Here is a 26008-nt window from a genome sequence, read left to right on the forward strand (position 1 = left end):
TAGTTACTATTTTAATTCCTTTTCCTGAAATAAAAAAAAGTCAACCTGCTCTTTTTAATAATTTTACTGGGAAAATCCTCAGAGGGAGCCACTGTCAGGGATACTTTAGAACACTGTATAATTAATTCTTGCAGCCCTTATTTATTTATTTATTTTGGTATAGCCTGGCATGCTTCAGGAATTCCTTATATTCAAAAGGCCCTGGTCCCTATACTCCTGGTGTCTCACCTCTGCAAAAAAGCCCGTAGGTAATGAATTGATAGTAGAGAGATTGACTGTGTTAGTCAGAAGCTGTGGTGGCTTCTATCCTGTTGATAAGTTTGGTGGCAGGAAAGTAATCCATACCTATAATTAGGAATTGATCAATTTTTAAAAATAAATTTATTTATTTCATAAAGAATTTTTGGCTGTGTTGGGTCTTCGTTGCTGTGCGTGGGCTTTCTCTAGTCGCGGTGAGCGGGAGCTACTCTTCGTTGCAGTGCACGGGCTTCTCATTGTCGTGGCTTCTCTTGTTGCGGAGCACGGGCTCTAGGTGTGCAGTCTTCAGTAGTTGTGGCATGTGGGCTCAGTAGTTGTTGCTCGCGGGCTCTAGAGCTCAGACTCAGTAGTTGTGGCGCACAGGCTTAGTTGCTCCGCGGCATGTGGGATCTTCCCGGGCCAGGGCTCGAACCCGTGTCCGCTGCATTGGCAGGCAGATTCTTAATCACTGCGCCACCAGGGAAGCCCCTAGGCATTGATCAATTTTTAAATGTTTTATTTTTCTTGTCCTGACAAGTTTCAATGACCACCTTGGCATTAGAATGTAAAGCAAGAGGGAGAATTATGAAAGGTTGGAAACAGAAATATTTATTAGAAATGGGTATGTGTGTGTGCATGTGTGTGTTTCCTATTTATTCTGATTAGAACATAGTGTCAAAACAATGTGAAAGCTCTGAATCCTGTGACTTTGACGCTGAGGCCACTATTTTGCGTTAGTGGTCACCTTTGGGTTTTGCTTATAAACTGGAGTGTACATGTTTGTCAGCTTTTGGGAAGGGATAACTGGAGAGATCCATGAAAGAATAATAATACATGTTGATTGTCCAAGCTGGGAGGAATCATTAATGTATGATTATTATTTAAAACTTTAATTTACCCACCTACTATTGTTCACTCATTTAAGGCTAATTTTGTGCTGTTTAAGTTTTACAACGTGTAAATACTTGGCAGAAAAGTCAACCAAATTTTCCTTTAGTTTCAGATTACATCTTTTCTTAAACAAATAACCAGCCATGACAATTTACCCATTGCTCCAGTGGTGGTGGTGGTTGTTAGCTGCTACTATTTATCACAGTCATCATTATCATCATCATTATTGTTATTGGTGAGGGCACTGGAGTAAGACTACCTGGGTTCAGATTCTAGCTGCGGTCCTTAGTAGTGGGTGATGTTGGGTAAGCGACCTAGCCGTCTGGGCCTCTTCTTTTTCATCTGAAAAACTGGGATATTAATAGTGGCCACTCATAAGGTCTTCTGAGGATTAAAAGGGATAATGTGTGTCAGGAGCTTAGCACAATGCTTTGCAATAGTAAATGTTCATTAACATTGTCATCATTCTTTTTTACCTTGAAATATCAGTAGTGGCCTTATCTGGTTTACGGTTTGTTGTTTAATTAATACACCTTGGTTTCCTTCTTTTGATACTTTTTTTATTGGTGCAGTAGTTCTATGAGACATGTTTTGACCCTAAAAAAAAAAGGTGTATGCTAATAATCAGCAAAGTGTTTTTCGATCTTCCTAATAGACTGCGAAGAGTTCTAAAAGCAGCCAATTCTACATTCACATATTTATAGCCAAGACAAAGAAGGAATGCTTTCACTGCTGTAGGTGTTGCCAGGGACCTGCCTTTGCTTGAAAACCAGAAATTTTCACTGTTAGCTTTAAATAAACTGAGAAAGAGAATTTCAAAGGTGAGGGAGATGAAAGAAGGATTTGAAAAGTTATTACTTTAAAAACAGTGGTTTTCAGCTGTGGTCACACATTGATATCACATGAGCTGCTTCTATAAAATACAGATACCTTAAGGGGCTTCCCTGGTGGCGCAGTGGTTGAGAGTCCGCCTGCCGATGCAGGGGACACGGGTTCGTGCCCCGGTCCGGGAAGGTCCCACATGCCGCGGAGCGGCTGGGCCCGTGAGCCAGGGCTGCTGAGCCTGCGCGTCCAGAGCCTGTGCTCCGCAACGGGAGAGTCCACAACAGTGAGAGGCCCGCGTACCGCAAAAAAAAAAAAATACAGATACCTTGTAGTGGAAACACACCACCACTACCACCACTATCATCAACAACAAACTTTTTTGGAACTCCTATTTTGAATACAGTAATAAAGTAATTGGAATGGTCAGGTATTTAATACTTATTTTAGCTCACATGTCAGTTTCTTATTTGCTTATTAACATGGAACTATGTTGTGTAACCAACATGGTATACTTGGGTTCAGTTCATAGTACATGAAGCCTAATTTTCTTATCTGATTCATTGTAAGGATTTATAGTGGTCTTCTTGTTTTAATGAAATATTGTTGGCTATGTCTGTGATTTTTTTTCTCAAGTGTCAAAAGCAATTCGTAATGGAAGCATAGTTCCACAAATAAAATAGGATTCTTTTTAGGATTTTTGAAATAGGTACGACAAAAAGGAAATGCTACCTGTTGTATCTATGTTTAGAAGTAAAGTTGGTGGCACGGGTTTAGACAGACCACATGGACAGGCTATTAGGCATTTTACCACATGTGCTAACATACCACACTTTAGTCCTTCAAGGCTAAGTCAACTTAATATCTTAGTGCTAAGCTCTTCTCAGTGCTGTGAGACTAATTTTCTGTAAATATATTCTCATATGCATATGCAGGTACAATTTTCATTGACTTTGTTGAAGTTTTGGAGGGTCGTTTGTGAGGGACTGATCGCATACTTGGATGGGGATGTGTTCACCTTAAGGAAGTTCTAAAGGATGAGGTGGAAGGGATCAAAGACCACATTTACATGCTCAATCTCTGCAGGTACCTTTATTTTTTGTGAGAATAGGGGAAATGGATGTAGAAGGGCTAAGTGTGTAATATTGTAGGGCATTTTCAGGTGAAAAGCATTGTTAATTTAGAAGAATATTTTTTCCATTTCCTTTGAATGGGAATAACCAGCTATAAATATTGTTCATCAGGAGCTCAAACAATGTTACTGCTTAGCTTCCAATTCAAAGATGACCATTTTATGGAAAATTTATCTGTATACATTTAAACAGCTTATGTGTAAATAACTTATCAGCCCACATTTTTTTTTTTTAAACCAATCTGCTTTCTTCCTGTGATATTGTGTCTAATCAATTTAATGTTGTGGGCCTTCTTTATTTCCTCGGTTGGCACATTTGCAGGTTGCAATGATTTTCAACAATTTCATTTGATTGGAGTCCCAGAGCACCAAACCCAAAGGACATTGGGCTCATGTTTTATTTCTTGTACCTTTGCTACTTTCTGCTTTGCAAAGTCTTGACTGAGTCAGGCCCCAAGGGAAGATGGGCTGATATTGGATCCATGACTGTACGCCCCAAACTTTAGATGGGATGGAACAATGAAAGCTCTTGATTAGGCAGGAAGGAACTTCTGCCAGTTATAAACAAATAAATAATCAATAAACAACCAGCCCTTAAAATCATAATGAGGGTGAGGGGACGGGTGTGTGTGTGTGTATGCATGCGCACGCGTACACACATGTGTGCTTGTGTAACTAAATGTGTATAATACACGTTGACTGTTCTTTAGACACAGGAGAATCTTTGTCCCTTAATCTGTACTTGCATCCTCCCTTTACTGTTGAATTCTGTGCCCATTTTTCCATTACCTTTTTTTTTCCTTTTTTTTTTTTTTTTTTTTTGTGGTACGCGGGCCTCTCACTGTTGTGGCCCTTCCCGCCGCGGAGCGCAGGCTCCGGGCGCGCAGGCCCAGTGGCCATGGCCCACGGGCCCAGCCGCTCCATGGCATGTGGGATCCTCCCGGACCGGGGCACGAACCCGTGTCCCCTGAATCGGCAGGCGGACTCTCAACCACTGCGCCACCATGGAAGCCCCTCCATTACCTTTTGCACTTGTAAATTTTAAAATTATTTGGGTATGAACACCTTGGAGGTGAGAGTAATCATTTCCCCAACTTACTGATGAAAATTGATAGGAGGCTGTTGAGAGATGGTGATAGAAAAGCACGTGTGAGAAAATGACTAATGCTGAAAAGGAAAGAGAAGGACAATACAGTAAGAAATGCAGCTGCCAAGAGCATCGACCATTTAGCTGGTCAGTACATTATTTCCTTGGGTGAGAAACATATTCTGGAAATTAAATTAATTCTAAGAGTTTTTCCAGAGCAGTGGAATCTGACCTTATGGAATCTTATCAAGCTGTGATCATTAGATCAGTTACTCTCCCCATTAAATGAATACTAACATCGGATGGGTGGGTTGTTGTGCTAATGACCTGCATGGTATTATATAACCACTTACCGATTCCTCATTATTTATGGTTATGATTCTGTGGGATCCCTCTCCTGCTGTTAGGGACGGCCTGTGCAGGACAGAGGTTTCTGTTGGAAGATAGATGACACAAGCATCCATTGCCTGGTTTGCTTTGGGATTCTGCGATGACCCTTAATTTTTCTAGTTTACATTTATTTTGAATGTCTATATATATTTTTCCTTCATCTAAGTTACTAAACATTTAGATTTTCAGGTGGCTTGGATTTGGGAGGTGGGTAGCTTTGAGTTGTTAAAATCTAGTGTTACTGCATGTGGTCAAAATGTACTGCTTGTCTGATTTCTTCTTTTTGTCATTTATGAGATTTTCTTTATGGCCTAGTACCTGATACATTTTACAAATGTTTCTTTTTTTTTAACATCTTTATTGGAGTATGATTGCTTTACAATGGTGTGTTAGTTTCTGCTTTATAACAGAGTGAATCAGCTACACACAAACGTTTCTTTAAAAAGAATATTTGTATTGCTACTGGGACTGGTTCCATAGACATTAAACTTGTATCACTGGAACCTTCTGCACTACTCAGAGTGTTCCTTCTCTGATCCTGGCTGGTCCTACCTTTTCACATTCTACTTTTTTTATATCCCACTGGGTCTAGGGAAATGAGGGCAAGGAGGGTGGGAGCAGCACAGCTATGTGGGCCAGTCTGAGGGCCAAACATTATAGGAAGAGCCCTATGCTTGGACTGTTGTGAATTAGGTCATCTTTCAGCACGAATGAAAACACAACTTAAAGAAGTTGTTATAAGGGAATTGGCTCTTTCAGGACTCCATTCCCCTTTTTTCTTTTGGTCAGTCTTGATTACTTAAATTCTTTAATTTAGGTGAAGCAAGTTATTTTAGAGGAATTTAGTCTGTGATAAAGGATAAAGCATAGCTTGTTGCTGTATGTGTTCATTTCTGGGGAGTGGGCTAGAGGGGCTCAGCATGATACTTTATAATGAGGGCATGTTGGAAGTGAATTGGCTGATTTCTTTCCGTTTCTTCCTCTTTTCTCTTTGTACCTACCCTCTTTTCTGGAATATGGTATTACTCTTGTGTTTCACTGAGGTTGACTGTTGCACAGTGGTGAAGAGTTCAGGCTCTGGAGCCAGTTTGCCTGAGTGGGAATCCTGTCTCCACTGCTTATTAGTTCTAAGACTCTGCGCAGGTCACTGACTCTCTGTGTCTTGGTTTTCTCATCTGTTAAATTGAATAGTACCTACCGCATAGGGTTGTTGTCAGGACTAAATAAGATATAATATATGTAAAGTGCTTAGAATAGTACCCAGTGCTCAATAAATGTAAGCTATTATCATTATTCCATTGGTTAGGTAGATAGCCTGCCTCACATTTGTCTATGACATTATATCAATTTGGATAAATAAAGAATAAATTTCAACTGTCTAACATTAAGAAAAAGAACTAAATGTTAACTGCCTGAATTTTTTTAAGTAGCCAAATGTGAATCTCTTGAGTATCATTGCAGTGACCACAAAGAGTAATCATTGTTGTCACTGCTTAAATGATGGTTTGCTTTTTGGAGGAAAAGCTATCATTTATAGATGCTTTTATATAGGCTGAGTTAAGGAGTTCTCCATGTACATGGTCTGATTTTTTAAGCATTATTAAAGTTACTGTATCAAAAATAGGATTAATTAAAATTTGTCCTGAAGACTTTAATGTAACATTAATAAGGCTTTTCTTGTTCCCTGTGCAGTGTCAAAACTCCCCTTCAGATTTGAGGTATGGAATCTGATTTAGAACTTAGAAGACTTCAGTAATTAACCATGATGGTCGTGTACATATAATTAGCCATTGGTTAACGATATACAGTCATGTTGATGAGCAGACTTGTTTAGTTTTTGTTTGTTTATGTAAATACCTGAAGCAAATAGCAATTAAAGGGAAAGCTTGGTTTGTCTAAATTTAGTTCTTATAAAGCTTAAAATGTTTCGGAAGTGATGAAGTCTAGGGTCATAGAATAAGACATATGTCATGGCTGAACTCAAATCCCCAATTCTTTGACTATAAGATACATTAGGCCTTTGGGGATTTATGGGGTGGAAGGGGCAACTCATTGGTTGAGAATAATTTCTAAATATGTAACTTCTTTTTGCTGAGAGTAGCAGTGGTGCTATATACCTTTAAAAACATCGACTACTTCTTGTTCCCTTATATCTGGTAGGGAAATGCTATACTTTCAGATGCCCATTGCACCTCATCTAGGCTTACCCCAAAGTTGATGTCAGTAGGTGGTGTTTGGGGGGAATTATCCATGACGTCCTGGGTACATGGGCTGGCGCTTGGGTTGTGGGCTGTGGGGAGGCAAGGGGGTTGTGGAGAGGAGTCATGTGGATCCTGTGACTAGGAATCTAGCCCTCTCTCCCTGCTGCCGGTGGCTGTAAGACGGGTGCTGTTAGCCGTTGCACGTACCTCCAGGGAGCAGGTGGCCCACACTGTGAGGCCACTGTAAAGCACTTACTGGGAGGCTGGCAACTGAGGATGGTAGCAAGTGACAGGTCAAACATTGTTCAAGTCCTTCTTGAGTCGTACAGAAGCAATGTGGGAGTGTGGTTAGAGACCCAGGTGCTGAGCCCAGCTTCATAACTCATTCACTGTGGGACCTCCATGATTGTCTCTAATTTTCTCTGTGAAAAATAGAGAATAATAAAATGATGCCACCTGCTTACCTCAAAGAGTGTTCTGAGGATTAATGAGTTAATCGCCTTGGATGAAGGCAGCAGAGGTTCTCTTGTTATAATTTCATCACCTTTCCAGAGAAGCTCCAGTTTGGTGGAATAAATAAAGTAGTGGAAAGAAGATAGGAGCGGAAAGAGCTATCGACAACTTACTTGGTGTCTTTCAAGTCTAACTGTAGGTCAGGTTTCCATTCTCGCTGGGGAATTTTAGTGTAAAATTTCTACATATTTTTTAGAAACGACACCAAACCAAATGTCTGACCTGCTGCCTGTAGGAAAAGAACAGATGTTTATTCTGAGAACATATTAATAAAAATGTTAGTGGTTTTCTCCCACCATAAAGGAAGAAGATGGGTCAAAAGGGAGAGCCTAGATTTTAGTAGAGTTCGCTCGCATTGTTCCATTACTGATGTGCCCTTTTTGAGAGAGTTGGTATTGCTTGATTTTGTTGATTTTTCGAGTTTCTTTGACAAAGAAGCGTCATAGATATCAAGCCAAAACAAAACAAGAAATATAAACTCACACACCCAACAGTTGCTTTAAATACCAAGGATGTCAGCATGAAATTAAAATGAATCAACTGACATTTCTGCTTCGAAATTTTTTTAGTAAAATTAATTTAAACCAACAGTGGAAACTTCTGTGTCTACCTTATAATGGAAAGTTTGACCTTTTTCAGTGTTTTTGGCTTAAGGGTGTTGACATTGGGGTGTTTTTGGTTAAAATTTGCTTCAACTCTCTAACAGCTCTTGGGATTTTGGTCAATCTTTGGTGGCTGAATAGCAAATGCTGTCAATTGTGTTGGTACCATGTAGTTTCCAAAGACAAGGTCTCTGAAGTAGTGGATATGGTATCCCCTCCTGCCCATGTGTAACTGTTTAAAAGAACACTGTTGTCATGTGAATTCTTATTTTTTTGAGCTTGCTTTTGAAGTTAACTTTCACAGAGAATTCCTGTTACCTAGAAATTGATGACAGACTTACACCATTTCCTTTTTTTTTCTTAGACGTTCCATCCTCAGAGCAGCCTGAACTGTTCCTAAAGAAACTTCAGCAGTGCTGTGTCATTTTTGACTTCATGGACACGCTATCTGATCTTAAAATGAAAGAATACAAGCGCTCCACTCTTAATGAACTGGTGGACTACATTACAATAAGCAGAGGCTGTTTGACAGAGCAGACTTACCCTGAAGTAGTTAGAATGGTGAGTTTCTTTTTTTCGCCGCGGACACATTTAAGCACCTTCCTTAGGGACTCACAGGTGTATTTACTGCAGGGTCAGGTCACTGGAGGTCACCTCCACAAATGAGAGCCAACCTTCTGAGAGCTAAGCACAAGTAGTTGGCACAATACTAAAATTTGAAGAGCATGATTTCATGAGAATGAAATCCAGAACTTTTCACCTACAACAGTATTGGAGGAATCAGTGATTTCAAAATACGAAGAAAGATTGCCAGGGTGTTACTGGATTTCTGGCATTGGGAAAAGAAAAGACACAGGAGAATCAACAAAAGTTTTAGATCTGTGTTTGAAAAATATTCAAGCCTGTTGGATGTCTTGATTTTTTTTTCTTCTCCCTATTCACTGTGGTATATTAGAAATGGCTTTAAGCTTAATGAAATCGTGATATGTAGAATCTAGGTAAAGCCTCTCCTGGCTTTATAAACTACTCATTCTCTTTATAATCTTAGAAACAGGAGTGATGTCTTTCATTATTTTTGAACAGCGTCTTGTAATTTGTGTGGTCGTTAAGAGTTATGAGAAGAACCATTATTAGCATAATATGAGTAATTATGTTCTTATTGTGTCAATAATTATATTAGTTTTTCAGAAGCTGAGCCAAAATACAGTTTTCTGTTAGATTTCTGTGGGAGGGTTGCCTTCTTTGGCATCCTAGAAGATCTTGGATCTAGAGAGCACATGATATCTGGAGGAAGTGGGGCTGGTCTACTAACTCGAGAAGTTATGCTGAAGAGATCCAAGGGGGTCAGTGCATCATGGGAAGCCCACTGGGGAATCTCGCCCACCCTCTGTGTACTGCTGAAAATGTACTTAGCCTTTCTTTTTCACTTTTATCACTTGTATTCAACAAATGCAGAAAAGAGACATCTGTGATGGGGTAGTTATGGTTAAAAATGAATAGTTCAGATTTGGGAAGGGACCTGAATTATCACAACTTGAGAAACTATGACAGATATATGAAGGTCATTTCAAAACAATGTCCAATATATTCCTCAGATCCATATTGGAGTGTATATTGCATTTGTTAATTTATAGGAACGTAAAACAGGGTTTGTATGCTAACTGTTTATATTGTGGTTCTTGAGCAGTGGCTCTCAACCAGGGGCGATTGCCCTGCCAGGGCCCCTTGGCATTGTCTGGAGACATTTTTGGGAGTCACAACCAGGGGTGGGAGGAGGGGTGCTACCAGCATCTAGTGGGTAGAGGCCAGGAATGCTGTTAAACAGCTTACAATGCACAGGACAGCATCGTACAACAATTTTGTAGATTGTTCTACAGCAAAGAATTGTAGATAATTCTACAACAAAGAATTATCTGGCCTCAAATGTCAATGATGCCACTGTTGAGAAACCATGCTCTAGAGTTTGCATGTTCTCTAAACCTCTTACCCTGATACTTAGGATATTCTCTAGTCTACCTGCCTTCTGCAGAGCACAGTCCCTTGGTTTTAACCTACCCATGTCCTCAGCTAACAGAGGTATCCACCGTTTATAAATTTCTTCTATATCTTTCCATGGATAGTCCGTGAATATTGAAGCATATACAAGCATATATGTATAAATGTTTTTTGTAAACACACAAATGGTAGCATAGTATACACACTCTCTGTGCCTTGCTTTTTTTACTTAGCAGTATATAATGTACATCAGTACATATAAAGCTGCCTCATTCATTCTATAGCTGCATTTCGTTGTGTGGATGTGCCATAATTTATTTAACCACGACCCCATGGATATCCTCGGACACACCTCAGTTCGCCCTTCTGCGAGAACATCTGGGTATTTGTGGATTTGTTTTGTAATAGCCCTTTTCCCTGTTCCTGGACCTTTGTGAATTCCCTGCCCTCCTGCCTTTAATTCTGATTCACCCCTTCCTTTCAAGGTCTGGCTTACAGTGCTACCACTGGTTCCTGAAAAGCCCAGAGTTTTCCCTTCCTTCACTTCTACAACTTCTTGGCAACTCACCCTTTTAGAATTTGTTCATTTGCTGCTATTTAATCCTTTCGCACGTTTATCTGATTTTTCTAATTAGGCTGTAAGTACTCCTAAGCAGGAACTGTTCCGAGTTGTCCTGCACATCTCTGTGGCTTCTGTAATACCTCGTAGCCCAGGCCTACCTGGAGATTGTTGAATGAATAGATGAATTCCCTCTTAAAATAGGGGCATTTTAGGCTCTCAAATTAGGATGAAAATATTGGATGTCATTGGATTATATTCAGCTTTAAACCCAGTAGCTGGCATAATCCAAAAACCCATTCATTCCTGTGAACCAACTTGGTCCTAAACCAGCTTGAGTCTCTCAGAGGAGACCATTTTCTCTTCTTATCACCTCCCCCCATGCCCCTCTACCCCAACAAAAAAACTTTAAACAAAAGACTCCTGGGCTTCCCTGGTGGCGCAGTGGTTGGGAGTCCGCCTGCCGATGCAGGGGACGCGGGTTCGTGCGCCAGTCGGGGAGGATCCCACATGCCGCGGGGCGGCTGGGCCCGTGAGCCATGGCCGCTGAGCCTGCGCGTCCGGAGCCTGTGCTCCGCAGCGGGAGAGGCCACACAGTGAGAGGCCCGCGTACCGCAAAAAAAAAAAAAAAAGACTCCTGTCATTCGTGTGGGAATGTGTACTTTAAAATGTACTTAAGCCCTACTTTAGGAAGTATTGAATCTGTAGCATGCATGCTATTCTAGGGCATTAGATAATTGACTTTCTGGGTGATAGTTTAGGGTTCTCAGAGGTGTAATTTATTTTTCATATTTTGTGATTTGTGAAATTGCTACCTACTAATTTTGCATGGTTCCTTGACAAAATGGCATTTATAGAGAAGGAAGTAGCGTGGCAGTGTAGAAAGAGAAAGGGCTTTGAAACCACACAAACCTGGGTTCAAATGCCAACTCCGGCCACACTTACTTGCTTCATCACTGCGGACAGAGCCCTCCATCTTTGGAGTCCTCAGTTTTTGTGAGGTGCTAAGAGGTGTGTGGCCTTGGGGGAAGGGCAGCCACAGTCCCTCCTGCCCTGCTCCATGAATAGTCCACCTGAGGAAGATCCTGCTTTGTTTGTACATCAAGGTTCTCACCACCTCAGACACACATACAACCTAGTAAACAGGGATTTATGTCTCTTTAAGAAGGGTTGGAACCAAGCCCTTACTTGCCCTCTACTCCCTTCTGTTTTGCCACGTGTGAGCCCCTTGTGTGTAGAAATCCTGGTGCTATTACTGCTCGCTTTCCTCATCTGTAACGTACCTACCTTTTGGGTATTTTGTGAGGATTGGCGATGATGTATGTAAAGCCCTTAGAACAGTCGCTAACACATGGCAAGCATTTAATCAATGATACTGTTACTGTATTTTGTGATTTCGTTATTAGATACTTGACTTTATAATCATTGGGGGAACCCAGAGTTCCTGTTTGTGGACTTAAAATGCTCTGTTAGCTCGATATGCTGTACCCCATTGCCTCAGTGGTCCTCAAGTTCTGTAATTCCAATCCTGCCTGTTGAATAGTTACTGTTCCCACCTATTCCTCTTTCTTATTACTGTAAAATGAAACTACTTCACTAGGATTAGTGAGGGAAATGGTAGTGCTTTTAATGAAATATCAATGAAGCGATAGCTAGGTTTTACAAACCAGGATGAGTCATGACTTAAGATGGTATGTTCTGATGTCAGTATTATTACCAAAACCTGATGGGACTGTACTTTGAGAGTTGCTATGCCTGTTAGGGTAAGAAAAGAGTAGAAGATGAAAGTAATCTATGAGTGTGGAAACCATTTTTAGCATTTATATAAAGTCTAGACACCACCTACAGACTCTTAGAATTAAGAAAGACAAATAACTCTTTATGTGTAAACAAAATTAAAAAAAATATAGCACCTAACTCACCTGCAGAAGGGTAGTGTGGGGTAGTGGAAAGAGCCCCAGATAGAGAAAGTAGAAGCCACTGTCCTCATTTCTCATCTTCCACTTAATCAGTGGTGAGACTTGGGTTCCTCTCTAAGCCCCAAGTCTCCGCTTGTAAATGGAGGGAGTTGGTGGTGGTCTCTCACATCCTTCCAGCTCTGAAGAATACCAGCTCTTTCGTCAACACAGTGTAAGAAATTTAGAATGCATTCTGCCATTCTTTTTTTTTTTCTTTTCTATTATTATTATTATTTTTGGCCACGCTGCATGGCATGCAGGATCTTAGTTCCCTGACCAGGGATCGAACCCGTGCCCCCTGCAGTGGAAGCATGGTGTCTTAACCACTGGACCACCAGGGAAGTCTCTGGATTCTGCCATTCTTAGAGTTTACAGAACACTGTCCAGAGTAGTTGCTTCTGCTCTGTAAGTGGTTTCTTCCATGTGTTTCTTTCTCATGGGGTCACATCTGATGGAAAAATGAGAACCGGGACTGTTAGTTCCTTAGGCTTTGGCACATTTTGCCGTGCATCATCTCAAGTGTCAGGCTTCTGTCTTTGAGGCAGTATTTTTACCACATTATGCTCATGTTTTGTCTCTGATTCTGTTGCCATGCATCCATTTAAAAGATTTCTTAGAATTTCTAGCTCTCCAAGTAATCTTGGGTTAATTTTTTTTTTTTTTTTACTCAAACTTAAACTGTATTTTATACTCTTTATATTCACACATCTTCCTTTTCAAAACCATCTCTTTGGGGGATAGTTCAAATGTGAGAGGAAATCTTAACGGGTGAAGACATCATTTTAATTAATTCCAAGTAATGTTTATTGAGTGATTTAGAGCCATGTTTTTACATTTTGATGATTAAAAAAAGACAGGACCCTGCTCTGTCAACAGACTCACAGTCTGGTAGAGAGGGCACTCATGTGAACAAATAATAAAATATGTCATACGTGCATTAATAGAAGTATGTAGAAGGCAGGGAAGGAGTAGAGCAAAAGGGGGGTTAATCCAAGGAGGGTAGGGGTGGTCAAGGAAGGCTTTACAAAGTGAGGAAAGCCCGAGTATTAAAAGGTGAAAACATGTTTTCCAGGGGCTGAAATCGTGTTGAAATGAAAAAGAGAATTACATGATGCAAAGGAATTCCCAAACCGCATGATATATTCAGAGGAACACAAGCAGTGTTGTGTTGTTACAGCATTAAGTGCGCGTGTGTGGGTTGATAATCATTGGAAAGTTGTAAGCAGGGGAGTGACACAGTCAGATTTGTACTGTATGGCAGTGAGTCAGGTAGATTGGAGGGGGCTGAACTTGAAGGCAGAGAGGAATCGATTAGGGGCCTGTTGTATCAGAGAAGTTGTTAAGAGGGCCTAAACCAAGCACGGGGTGAAAGTAGAGAAGATGAGGAAAGGATGGCATTTAAGACTCACTAGGAGGTAAAATTGAAGGCACGTAACATTTGCATTGATGTTTGGAGTGAGAGAGAGAGGAAGCAGTCTAGGATAGCTTTGGGAATTTGGTAGTCATGGTGCTCCTATTTGAGAAAGGTACAGCAGGAAGGGGAGCAGGTTTTTTGGGTGGAAGCTGGGTTGATTTTTGATGTGTTAACTTTGAGGTTACAGGAGTCCTAGATGGGAAAGTTGGAGATTGAGATTGGTAATTATTAGCATGAGAGTAGAGCAGGAGAGAAAGAGAACATTACTGGGACCCCAGGTGATGCAGAGAATCCTTGTGCTTCAGCGCAGTGGTTCGGGGGAGGTAGTATGCAAAACATGAGGAAGTTGAAATGACGGCTGTAGATAATGATCGCACGTACAGTGGTGGAATCTTGGGTGTACTGTCCTCATGAGAGTAAAACCCTATCACTTCTTTCCTGCACAAAGTATATCTTGTTGCACTGGTCATTTGCTGTTATTATTTTCATATTTTCTCTTTATATCTTGGCTTTTCTTGATTTCAGAGTCTGCCCTATTCCTACCTCATCTGTGGTTAAAGCTCTGTATATCTCAAACTGTAGAATATATGATTTTCCAAAGCGAATGTAGTTTTAAGATAAAATATGTTGTACAACTTTTTCTTCTTTTTTCTATTGAAATCTTTCCTTGAGTCCTTTATATTGTTTCTTGGCCACACATTAGCTTCGTTTTTTCCCACTCTCAAATTATGTCCTGTCACTTGGTTATCTAAGTGCTTTATCTTTTATACATTCTGTGACTTAACTGGAAATCACAGCTCTGGTTAGCCTCTTAATAGGATAATATGGTTTTGTAGAAAAATATGAAGTCGCAATTAAAGGTCTCAGAGTGTGCCTACACAGACTCTTAGGAATGCTTTGTTAACTTCATTGCATCCTCTCTCGGCTAAAGGATGGAGGATTTCTTTTCATAAAATAACAGCTATCTAAAGGTAGCCTTGGGAATGATAACTACCAGGGGGAATATGAAATTTCCATTTTTCATCCTCCTGCATCTGATAAGGAATATAACTATACATCCCCGGCCAGAATTTGCCTTGGAGGCGACTCTTTAGGCCCAAAGGAGATAAGATCTTTTGGTGTGAGCCACTGGATGTGGGATGGGGGAAGGTGGGCTGCTTACAAGATTGGAAATATAAATAATGGGAAAGAATTGAGTGACATCTGGGAAAGTCATTTAGGAAGTGATGAACTTATTGGGGAATTTTTATGGATAGGATAAGTCTAAAAGATAGGACCTAAGAATTAAATTAGAAAAAGAATTCCTTGGTACTTTGAAAAGAATTTAAGGTTATGATGATGAAGATTACCAAAAGATACTTTTAGAATGAGGTCAGGAAGAATTGCTGCTCAAGGTTAGGAACAGATTGTTACCATTTGTAATTTATCAGAGGGTAGAGAAACTGGCAGGCGCTCTGTCCTTTCCTTAAACTGTCACTCTGTGCTACTTCAGTTAATGCTCATTTAACAATATTCATTTAGCATCTTTGGGTGTCCGTCAGTTGGTTTCATGGGGGTCAGTGGACCTCCTGATGTTGAGTGCAAAATTCTGTGTTTTGCCTCTTTTTGTGGGAGAAGATCTGTAGCTTTTGATTAAATTTTCAAAGATATAATCTGACTCCAGAATGGTTTAAGCTCGATTTTTACATATGCAGTGCTCTGCTTGATGCTGCTCTGTTGGAAAATGTAGGATGAGATTGGAAAGGAGCAGGGTCTTCCCATTTATGGCAGTAACTAAAGATGAAAAATGAAGTTGTAAGAATGATTTCACCAATGAAACCATCTGGGCCTGGAGTTTTCTTTATGGGAAGTTTTCTGGCAGTGAATTCTTTTTTTTTTTTAATTTATTTTATTAAAGTATAGTTGATTTACAATGTTGTGTTAGTTTCTGCTGTGCAGCAAAGTGATTCAGTTATACATCTATCTATCTATCTATCTATCTATCTATCTATCTATATACATTCTTTTCCATACTCTTCTCCATCACAGTTTATCACAGGATAGTGAATATAGTTCCCTGCGCTATACAGTAGGACCTTGTTGTTTATCCATTCTATATATAATAGTTTGCATCTGCAAATCCATCCCTCCCAGACCCCCTCAATTTCTAAAATACATGTCTGACTATTCAGATTTTTTGTTTTACCTTGTGTCAATTTTTGTAGGTTTTTATAATGGTTATACAGTTTAGAATTGTGGTTGAATACTTAATCTTTAGAGGTTCTTCATAAAGGTGTGCACTAACAAAAGAAGGTCACCAGCACCTGTACACCTTCCATTGTTAGCAGCATAATAATCTGCAGCAACTACTGTGTGGATGAATTCAGTCTTAACAACAACCTTCTTTTGTATTATATATTATATAATTATATAATTTTATATTATATTCTATTTTGTTATAGTATTATTATATATTATGTTATAGATGATGTAAAGGAAGTAGAGAGAGGTTAAGAAACTTGCCCGAAGGTACTCACCTGGGTAACTGGCAGAACTGAGGTTTGAACCCAGTCTTTCTGGCTACAGGGCCCATCCTCTTAACCGCTGTGCCATAATGCTCTCCTGGGATCAGTCTTTCTAATAGGAATGAAGACTAAAATCTCTAAATTTGGACTATTGCCTCAGTACTATGTTCTCCTCCTGAGCCCCTCTGAATAAGTCATAAGGCCTTGATGCTTTCCCTCTACCTTTTCCTTGCTTGTTATTTTATCAAATAATAGGCTCTGGGGTTAAATGTTTGTTTTTGCTTAAGAAACAGCTTCCCTTTCACTCCATCTCCCCGCACCACCTCACTATCCTATATATAATAACTACATTGCCTTTGTGTTATTCTCAAATTAACACTTTTTCTCTGCCCTACCACTCCTTCCCAGTAGGCAGGAGTACATGGTGATTGGAGGTGAGGAGGACCTCAGGAGGAAAGCTGTGTAGTTCAGAACTCTCCTCTGTTCCATCCTCGAGATGGTCGTATCCCTTAAGTTCATGTGCTCCCGCCATGCTACTTTTCTCTCTGCCCCACCGTTAGAAGCAGGCAAGCTATGTCAGCAGCCAAGGGATCCCTAAATTGTTTGGTTAGCTTGGATTGGAGCAAGGGAGTTAGATGATTTAAATGTCCCTCCATCTCTTGGGCTTCCCTGGTGGCGCAGTGGTTGGGAGTCCGCCTGCCGATGCGGGGGACACGGGTTCGTGCCCCGGTCCCGAGGGGCCCCTTTTCCACGGAGCGGCTGGGCCCGTGAGCCGTGGCCGCTGGGCTTGCGCGTCCGGAGCCTGTGCATCGCGGCAGGAGAGGCCGCAGCGGTGAGAGGCCCGCGTACCGCCAAAAAAAAAAAAAAAAAAATGCCCCTCCATCTCTATGTTGGCCCCTAATCCTTGGAAGCACTTAACATTTGTACAGCCTGCTTTTCCTTTTTGTGGTCCTCCCTGGGTCTGTGATGTAGATGGAATGACCTGGGCCACTTACCTAGCCGTGTGATCTTAGATGAGTCTTAATCCTCTTAAAGTTGTTACCCACTGTAACTTTATAAAGGTTGTTATGATGTTGTTACTGTTATCATTATTCATAGTACCACCTTTGCCACCTCTGCTAGACTTAACCTTTTTTGTTTGGATGGATTAATCAGTTTTTCTGGTTACAGTGAAGTCTTGCTAGCCTGAAAGCTTTTTTGTCTCTTTAAGATGACTTTCCATATCTTTGACTGTTGATTTTAAACTTTAATTCTCTCTGGGAAATTTTATTCTCAAGTCTTTTTTTGAGGGTGTGGGGAGAGCCCTGTTAATCTGCAGGTGCCCGTGTGTGTATAACTATATATATACATGTGTATATATGCTGCCCTACATAAAATTTTTCCTGATATTACTTGCATAGTAATGTCCACACGGTATTAATAATTTACCACTTCTCTCCTGCAAACATTCTCTCTTAAAATATCAGACAGGGATTTTAATGGGTTTAGTTTTAATTTAAACATTTTAAGGAGCAGATTTTTACTCAGGAAGCAATGAGCTACTCATGATTGCTGTTTGCTTCATTTACAAGCTGTAGTCCCTGTGGCTTAACTGCTTTACAGATTGTTCAGAGTTTTCAATATACCTAAAATGGTTTGACAGCTGTGACTTGTCTAGCACTGATCTATCCAATACTATCATTTCACGGAGATGAGAATATTCCCCTTCTTTCTCCTTCCCCCACGCCCCCAAGCTGGCAGCAGAGTTTTGCAGGATAAGTTACAGTATTGCATTCAAGTTTTGATTCCTCTTTTATCCCACCTTTTAATTTAACCTTGAAACTGAAAATATGGTTAGCGGTGTAAGCAATACTTCTGGAAAAATCTGCCAAGAAAATGGATGATATAATGATTGGGAAATACTGCCTGTGGTATATATAAGTGGGTCTTAACCTCTAGCGTAGGAATTGATGTTAGTTTATATGGCTCAGTCTTCTCTTTACTGAGGAGAGACAGAAATGAGAGAGAGGTATTTATTGGTTGATTCTCTAAGGGGAAAGCCGGTTACGCCACAGTGGTGCATTATTAGCAGGAAGAAACGGAGAAAATGAGTGTCCTCCATGTGGCATTCTCAGAGACAGTAATGCTTGAGGCAAGAATTTGGCAAGAAAACAACGCAGGTCATTTCCAGGAGGTAGGTGGCTTCTGACCAATATTAAAAGCCAAACTTGGGCTTCCCTGGTGGCACAGTGGTTGAGAGTTCGCCTGCCGATGCAGGGGACACGGGTTCGTGTCCCAGTCCGGGAAGATCCCACATGCTGCTCCGCGGGAGGAGCAGTGCCAGGAGGGCAGAGGGTGACATACAGAAGAGAGGATGTTTCTGAATAAAAATAGGACCTGTTATAACTATTTGGTAAGTTGGAGAGTGAGTTTACTTTTTAATAAAATGGATAAGCAAGGTATTCTGGAGAGTATAATGTTTCCTGGCCCTACAGAAAGGTGGGTTACAAACAGAGAGCGGGGGCTGGGCAGGGGCTCCATGGGCTACCTTGAAATACCATGGAATTTCCCTTCCTGAAGAAGTTAAGGCATTTATGAGAATAGAGTAGAATAGAGTAGAACATTCTGGAATAATGCAGGCCTCTTCCTTTTGCGGGACGTTTGGCTTTTTCTCTTAGAAGTTAGAAAAATGTGTTAAGCTTATAAGGTGCTAGATAAGGTGCTAGAAAGTTGAGTTTTGTATTTGTGCTGCCATCAGGCACAAAGTGGCGAGTTTGTCATGCCCTATTCTGGAAAGTAAGTGTAGTTATTTGAAGGGGGAAATAATTGGAAGGCAATGGTCTTTAAAAGCACATTGAAAATGGAAGCTAGGGACTTCCCTGGCGGTCCAGTGGTTAAGACTCTGCACTTCCACTGCAGAGGGAATGGGGAACTAAGATCCCGCATGCCTCGCGGTGCGGCCCCCCCTAGAAAAAGGAAGCTAAAAGGGTTGGTGGGCAGTACCTGCCCCTAGAACCCTGTCTTGGTTCCTTTCCCAGGAACTGACACCCACACTCCTGTCTCCTCCTCCAAGATGAGGCCAGCGTGCCTCAGTGAGGCTGGTGAGGGAGAGCTGTCTGTCTGGAGGGGCTTCTTCCTCAATTTATTATGAAGCAGTAGTATCTGGTAAAGGGTGATGTTAATCTCTGGTCAAATGTAGGTCAGGTGTGTTTTGTTTTCACTGCTCACCCTTTAGCTCAGGGCTTTATTTTACTAATGAAGGGTCACAGAGACAGAGACTTACACACAGACACAGAGTAAGGGGCAGTGACAGTTTTGACAGTTCCCTGTTTATTTTCAGTGATTTCATATAAGAACACATACTCAATAGCCAGAAACTCTGCCTCAGGAGCCTCAAGTGTTGTGTGCGTTTTTTAAATTCAAAATTCAAGAGGTTTAGATTTTCTTTTAGCATTAGCTGATTTTGAACCGTAAAGTGTTCAAAGCAGATGTTAAAGGACTATACGTGTTCTCAAAAAAGCCCCGTGTTGTTATTGTTTTATCAACTTGTGCACTTTGGCTCTTACCAAAATGACTTAATTTACCAGTTTTAGTACCTTTCTGGGATGTAGGATCCGTAGTCCATGCATAATGATATGTAGCAAAAACCTGGTATCACAGGGCTAGCCTGTGTGTGGGACGTGAGTGCTTGACTGCCAGCAGCAAGATGGCCTGCTCCGTATTTATACACAGTAAGCACTATGACTATTGCAGTGTTTACACCTCTATTTTTGGATTCCAAGATTTAATATCAACAATCTTCACTTTTGGATTCACTGCTACATTTCCAGTTTTGGAGGCAGTGCAATATAGTTGTCTCTCTGTGGGAAATATTTCCTGGTGATGGTTCGTGTGGGGATAATAGACTCTAGAGAGAATTAATTTAACATTACTGTCAGCATTTCAGCAGGTAAAAAGTTGCCTCTTACTTTGAGCAAAGTTTAGTCTTGAAATAGAAGCCTAATGGGACTGGAGGGTTCGTGGTTGGAATTTGTGGGTAATAAGATGGAGTGGCAGGGATGGGTCTAGATTACAGAGGTCTTGGCAAGCTAAGTAGAAGAGGTTAGACTTAATCTTATGGACAGCAAGCAGAGAGTTGCTAAGGTTTTTGAATAGGAGGTGAAATGTAAATGATATTCTTATTTTTCTTTCTCCTGCCCCACAAAAAAAGCTTCCTGCCAGCTGCTTTACAGAGACTTTTGGCTGGCAGATTTAACCCAGGATGGCTGGTGGCAGAAGGCTGTTGTCCTAATCTTGTCAGATGGTAGCAAAGGAAGAGGAACTGGAAAATAATATGTAAAGGGACTCCCCATCTTCTCTCTTTTTTTCCCTGTGCTCATAAAAGAAAGTTTGGAAACCAGAGAAAAAAATGATCCATAGTTTCATTATTTAAATTCAATCATTGTCCACATTTTGGCCAGTTTCCTCCTAGTCACTGTTTTAAAATGAGATTTTTCCCTTAAATAAAAAATTTTTAGATATGCTTACATGGAATACAATTTTAAGAACAGGGCTTAGACAGTGAATGTTCAATGAATTTAACAATTCTATACACTCATGTAACGATAACGCCAGATCTAGAACATTGCCGTCACTTAAGAAAATTGCCTTGTTCCCTTTCCTGTTTTCCCTTGTTAAAATTTTTTTTCTAATCTTACTATGTATTTAATTTTGCATTAAAAATTTCTTTAGAATTATGACGTAAACATGCTTTCATGTAATTAAATATATTTTAAAAACATTGTTCTAATGTCTGCCTCATACTCCATCATGTGGATATACCATTGTTTACTTAACGCTTTTCCCATCTGGGGACATTTAAACTGTTCTCAAATTCCACTATTAAAAGTAACACTGGGACTTCCCTGATAGTCCAGTGGTTAAGACTTCGCCTTCCAATGCAAGGGGTGCGGGTTCCATCCCTGGTCTGGGAGCTAAGATCCCACATGCCTCGTGGCCGAAAAACCAAAACATAAAACAGAAGCAATATTGTAAGAAATTCAGTAAAGACTTTAAAAATGGTCCACATCAAAAAATATTAAAAAAAATAAAAAAGTAACACCACCATTAGCCCCAAGAGACGTTGTGAAGGAATAAATAAAATGACTTGTTGATAAGTTGCATAAAGCAGATAGCGGAGAGGAAGAGTTAAAGAAAATTCCAAAGGGTTAGACAGATGAGAAAGGTGAGAAGAGAATTCTCTTTCAGGGGAAAATAGAGGATGTGATTGGTTTTGACTAGAATGAATTCGAGATCTAATGAGATGTCAGAATTGCTCTGTACATAACTGGAAATAATGGAGTTAAGGACATCCTAGTGCCCTGGAAACAGAAATCATAGTAGAAGAGATGACAGAGAACTGAGTATTGAGACAAGAGCATCATGCCAAGGGTTCAGCTTTGCTCGACCTTGAGTTGTAGTGCTGATTTTTCTTTTGAGATTTGTGTACTTGTTCATTGGGTGAAATTGATGACTTTGAGGCATTCATTTGACTTCTTTATTCAGTATTCCAAGATCCAGAATGTGCTTTGCTTTCTATTTTGATTCACACTAAGATCTTTTACTGTGGTTGGTGCTAATTCTGAGAAAGGAAACTTGATGTGGGCATCTCTCACTTTACCTTGGCTGAGGTTAGAGCAGCTGCCATTTAGTTTTCTTGTCGTTCTGCTGGATTCTTTCCCACTAATGGGGGATTGACATTTTTGCATAAGAAAATTAAATTGCCTGAATTAGCAGAAGTTACTGGAGAATGGAAGAAATAATTTAATAGGAAACAATTGCTAACTTTTGAGTAAATAGTGCGAATTGAACACATACATGCGTTATGTTTACTTGCTTTATCTCTGAACCCACACAAAAATTACTGAAAGGAAATAAAGCCCACAGGAACAAAGCCAAACGGAGAGGACATCTCAGACTCAACATTTTGGAAGCCAGAAAGCAAATGAACCTGTGGTCACTACCTTGGCTGATTAGAGACAGTTGAACCCTAAGCAACAGCAAGGACAGTTCAGAAGTAGCCAACTCATACCGTATTAACCCCTGGAAGGTGCAGAAAGGTACTTTTCAAAGTAAGGGTGCATGGGGGCAAAAATAGGAGACTTGGTGGAAGGTCTGTGTAAGAAGTAGTTGGAACTCCTAATCCTACCCACTCCCCCCAAACCAGGCAGCCAGATGACTGTGCCCTCCAACTCCCAGCAGAAGACTGAAGGACTACTCTCTGGAGAGGCTAAACTGGAGGGAATCTAGACTCAGGGATATAAGGCACAGTTCAGAGCAACGGTACCTTTCTGAAAGCAGGGAATCATGTTGAGTGGAAGGATCCTTAACCCTCTTCCCCATCCCAGCTCCCAGATCCCTTTTGCCTCTACTCTGGAGATGGATGTTTCTTTTCTGGAGAATCAGACAAGCCCAAGAGAAAAGACCCAAAGGCACCAATAAAAGGAGAGTTCCTGGGAGGACGAAAGGGGGGTTGTGGTAAGGAAATGGCCCAGCCGGTCTCAATGCCACCCTCTCATACAGGGCTCCCATTTTAATATGCCTGGATGTGGCACTGTGAGTAAGAGCACAGATTTTGTGGGTTTGAGTCCTCTCTCCTTGCTCTGTACTGGCATTAATGCTATTAGTTAGTTTTGTGAGATTTTGAATTTTATATAAGTGCGCATGGAGGGGGCTCTGCTCAGATATCCTCCTCTTTCCCTTGCATCCTCCTACCCTCCCGATCTCTTTTCCTGCTATTGGCGCATTGCTGTCTTCTGATGGGCATGTGGTAGGTCAGAGAGAATGGAACAAAAGACAGAGATCTTTCGTTCACGCGCTTTCTCCCTTTTGTCTCCTTGTAACTAAATGTTGATGTTATTCCTCAAAACTGTACCTAGTATTTATGTTTGATCTGTATTCAAATTCTATTGATCCTCTGGTCTTAATCTCTTGTGGACAGATCCCTTTCTTCCCATGCAGTTGTCAGTGCTCTGATCCTTCTAGAAACTGATTGTCTAAAGGGATCAAATTATTTTCAGAAAAATCCAGTTACACCAATTGATCATAACAGTTATCAACTTAATACTGCCACCACCAACAGCAGCAGTAATAACATCAATGAAAACAGGTTTTTTTTTTTTTTTGAAAGAAATACTTAATGAAGGAAATATAAGTAAAAATGATGGTATCATTGTGAGTTAGGAAAATAGTACATGACCAAAATTTCTATTAATTTAATCTTGTCTTTTGAATTTGTCTACGTATTTAAAAATTCTAATTGGGCAACATAAATTTTTAAACTTCCTTTTTTGTTGTTTGTTACTCTCTTCAACTGACTGCTAAGCTTTTCATCATTTTAAGATGTTCTTTCTGCCTCATTTCAGAAATCAGGTTTAATAGAATGGCTGCTATGTCCTAGAAAGCCCTGTTAATACAGACTTAAGGTATGAAAGTGAATGGGTAACAATTATTAGGTTGTAATCATTGACTTTAGGAATCTTTTAAATCCTCGTTTAGATTTCCGAATGTTGTAAAACAAATCTCACAACTGTCACAAGTACGTGTTTCTTAGTCACGTGGAAACAGTGCTCTCTGTCTTTGGTTCTGGTTCGGTGAATATTTTCTGAAAGGTATAGCGCTTTGTACACAAAGGTGGTTTTATGATGAAAACGTGAGCACCCTTGCTGCAGTAGCTTGACACACCTGTGTATCACAATATTTTAGTCCTTACTGTGTCGCTAGGACCTGTGCTTGTGGCACACACCAGCATTGCCGAGGTGGTTTTGGTTCAAGGAATCATATTTAACTCAAGTGAGCATGTTTGAATAATAACTTGTGGAAACGCTTGTCTGAACATTTTAATTGTATCGACAATATTACATAGCAATGACAGTTACATGTTTATATTAGAGAATAAAGTGACACCTACAGTGGATGGCTCATAATCTAGGAAGTTGTCATACTGATTTAGTTAAATTTCTGCTCTTTAGAGTTAGTGCTAAGGACTTGTCTTTATGCTAGAATAAGGGATTTTAATGGTTTCACAACTTTTAAACAGCCTCATCCATTCACGTAGACAGTGAGGTTTAAAAAGAGAATTTATACCTAGTCTGAAGACTACGGTAGATTTATTGTGGTAATTAAAAGACATAGTTTGGCTTTAGAAACAAATTATTGATTGAACAAATTGCCAGTGAATTAAATTAAGTGCTAATTGAAAGTTTGAAAATGTTGCCATTTGTTTCCTAATCAGAGCATCAGCTTAAAAGGTATTTATCTGCTCTAAATTCCTTGAGTGTAATTACATGTGCTTTGGGATTTTTCCCCTTGTTTTTATTTATGAGTAATTATTTATCTATAACTATTTAAAAGGGGCTGAGAGTCAGGTTTGAAAGGTTCTTTATCATTGGGACCGTTAAGAATTCTTAAATTTGGTGCTGCCAAAAGTAACTTGACATTATGTGTATAAACTATTTATTACTTTGATGTTACAAAACATACATAGCATAGCAGGGTATCTAGGCAAATTTTATTGGAATTTTAGTTCTTATTCTTAGAGTTTGAATATTTAATACAAATCCTAGTATGTTTGGAAATAGTCTTCTCTGTTCAAACGTCTGATTTAGAGATTTAAAGTAAGTTTTGTTTATGTTCACACTTTTGTTTTAGATGTAATTATTTTTGAAAATTGCATCCATGGTAAATGTTGATGAACTACTTATGAGATTTTCCTATTTTTTTTCAAGATTTAGTTTTACTATATCTATTTAGATGCATCTATTGGGCTAACACAAAATACTATGAAAATAATGCACGATGACCTAGCCTCAACATTGCATTTACTGGGTCCTCCCTCTGATTATAAATGCTGGATTAAATCATTTGTTTCTTTTCAATAGTTGATGGCTTATGGAATGAATGAATGAAGAACTGGATGAAAACCTCAGGGATATCATTGAAATCGTTACTTGCGTGAGGTCTTAATACAAGAAGTGCTAGAGGAATAATGGCACTTTGAATTTTGCTTGAAGGTTCTCTATTTAACATTGTTCATATAGTTCTTTTTTGTTAGAAAATTTGCTTCTTAGATAATCCCAAGAAAATGTATTTTATAGCTATGATGTCATTTTTATATTTACAGTTGGTATACTTGCAGTATTGCATAAGTGTATGAAATTATAGTTTCACAGATGAAAGAGGGAGAAATCTTTTTGATATCAACAAGTTCACCTGCTTTTATCAAAGAAAGATGGTACTTAATCATCTAGAAAATATTTTAAAGCACAGGGAAGATGATTTAAGTTGCCTTGTTATGCTGTGGTGAAAGTGGTCCCTGATTACATTACATGCCTGGTTTTCCCAAGCCTTAAGTATTAATAGTGCTAACAAATATATAACTAAAGGAAATAAAAAGTATTCCTTTAATACCTTTTAAAAATACTTTTTAATAGTCCTTTAAGTTAAATAGTTGTTTTTTTTTTTTAAAGTAGTACTCACTCTATTGTCATTACCTTCTGTTTTGTTTTTTATTAATCCTGGCAGATATTTAGTGACTAGCTACTAGGTGCTAACACATTCTGTTCTTTTATAATGTGCTAGTTATTTTCCTTAAACAATAACAACAGCAAGATGTCGACCAAAATCATGGTGTAAAGTTAGTAGTTTCTTTGGAGAGGAAGGGATTGAGGACAGTGAGTTTTTATTT

At 39.8% G+C, this 26008-nt stretch overlaps 1 protein-coding gene across 6 annotated transcripts in view; it reads left to right on the plus strand.

Annotated features, from left to right (window-relative positions):
- Positions 1–26008, plus strand: part of PPP2R5E (protein phosphatase 2 regulatory subunit B'epsilon) — a 153366-nt gene that overhangs the window by 68482 nt on the left and 58876 nt on the right. For all 6 annotated transcript variants that reach the window (XM_019923046.3, XM_033851074.2, XM_073800412.1 and 3 more), the window contains exon 3: positions 8240–8436. In XM_019923046.3, the coding sequence (XP_019778605.1) occupies positions 8240–8436 (197 nt within the window). The remainder of the gene's footprint in view (positions 1–8239; positions 8437–26008) is intronic.

Source organism: Tursiops truncatus, chromosome 2 (assembly GCF_011762595.2).
Source record: "Tursiops truncatus isolate mTurTru1 chromosome 2, mTurTru1.mat.Y, whole genome shotgun sequence".
Classification (NCBI taxonomy): domain Eukaryota; kingdom Metazoa; phylum Chordata; class Mammalia; order Artiodactyla; family Delphinidae; genus Tursiops; species Tursiops truncatus.